The sequence below is a fragment of the Eimeria mitis genome, genomic scaffold (assembly GCF_000499745.2).
Source record: "Eimeria mitis Houghton genomic scaffold, Emh_scaff1624, whole genome shotgun sequence".
In the NCBI taxonomy this organism is placed as follows: Eukaryota; Apicomplexa; class Conoidasida; order Eucoccidiorida; family Eimeriidae; genus Eimeria; species Eimeria mitis.
The window spans coordinates 640-1,716 of record NW_013569938.1 but is presented as its reverse complement, the minus strand read 5'-3'; the positions used below and the strand labels follow the sequence as shown (position 1 = coordinate 1,716).

At 48.8% G+C, this 1,077-nt stretch overlaps 1 protein-coding gene across 1 annotated transcript in view; it reads left to right on the top strand.

Moving 5' to 3' along the window:
- Window positions 1-842: 842 nt before the first annotated feature.
- The window catches only part of EMH_0040700 (uncharacterized protein), a gene marked incomplete at both ends in the record, with an annotated part of 818 nt that continues 583 nt past the window's right edge, over window positions 843-1,077 (top strand). Inside the window, one exon of the mRNA XM_013495535.1 lies at window positions 843-1,046. Within this exon, the coding sequence (XP_013350989.1) occupies window positions 843-1,046 (204 nt within the window). The remainder of the gene's footprint in view (window positions 1,047-1,077) is intronic.

The following is a 1,077-nucleotide window of genomic DNA, read 5'->3' as shown; positions in this document are numbered from 1 at the left end:
GCTGTATTCATATATAAAATATCTTCTCTGCTGCTGACTGACAGCAGCAACAGCAGCAGAAGCAGCAGCAAAAGAGTCGAGTTGAGTGCTGCTGCTGCTGCTGCTGCTACAGCAGCAGCAGCAGCAGCAGCAGCAGCAGCAGCAGCAGCAGCAGCAGCACCAGCGACCGCAGCAGAGGGGGTGTGTGTGTATGTGTTTCTGCATGTGTTTTTGCGTTTGTCTTCCAATATTTATATTTATTTGTTAAATTTTGTTTCTTTTTTGTCATTTAATATATTCTTTAGGCCTTCAGTGCAGCAGCAACAGCAGCAACAGCAGCAACTGCAGCAGCAGCAGCAGCAGCAGCAGTGGCGGCGGCACTTCTCTTCTTCTGCTGCCCCCCGCCTCCTTTATCCCTTTTTCTCTTTTTTATTTTTCTTTTATTTTTTTTTTAATTTATACTATTTACTCTCGACAAAATGAATGGATTTGTGAGTTTAGGGTTTAGGGTTTAGGGTTTAGGGTTTAGGGTTTAGGGTTTACTAACACCCTTACTGGGGGGCTGTACCCCCCACTAAAGGTGTTGCTGCAGCANTTTAGGGTTTAGGGTTTACTAACACCCTTACTGGGGGGCTGTACCCCCCACTAAAGGTGTTGCTGCAGCAACCCCCTTCATCAGCAGCAAACAGCTGCTGCTGCTGCTTCCTTTATACAACTTGCTGCTGCAACGAGTGCAGCGCATGCATAGCAGCAGCAGCACGCAGAATCCAGTCTATTATACTAATGAAGGTCTAGGGTTTAGGGTTTAGGGTTTAGGGTTTAGGGTTTGTGAGCCTTTGTCTTGTACTCTACAGATTGAGCGAATGGATGAGAGGAGGAGACAACGCAACCTCAGAGATGAAGTGGCTCCTTACGGGGGAACAGAGCTGAAGCAGCAGCAGCAGCAGCAGCAGCAGCTGCAGCAGCAGCACCAACTGCAGCAGCAGCAGCAGCAGCACATGGAGGCAGCAGGGCAGAGGTTTAGCTCTGCCCTTCACTCAGATGCCTCCACTATCAGCAATGCTTCCGTACGTTCAACAGTATACACCCCAGCAGCAG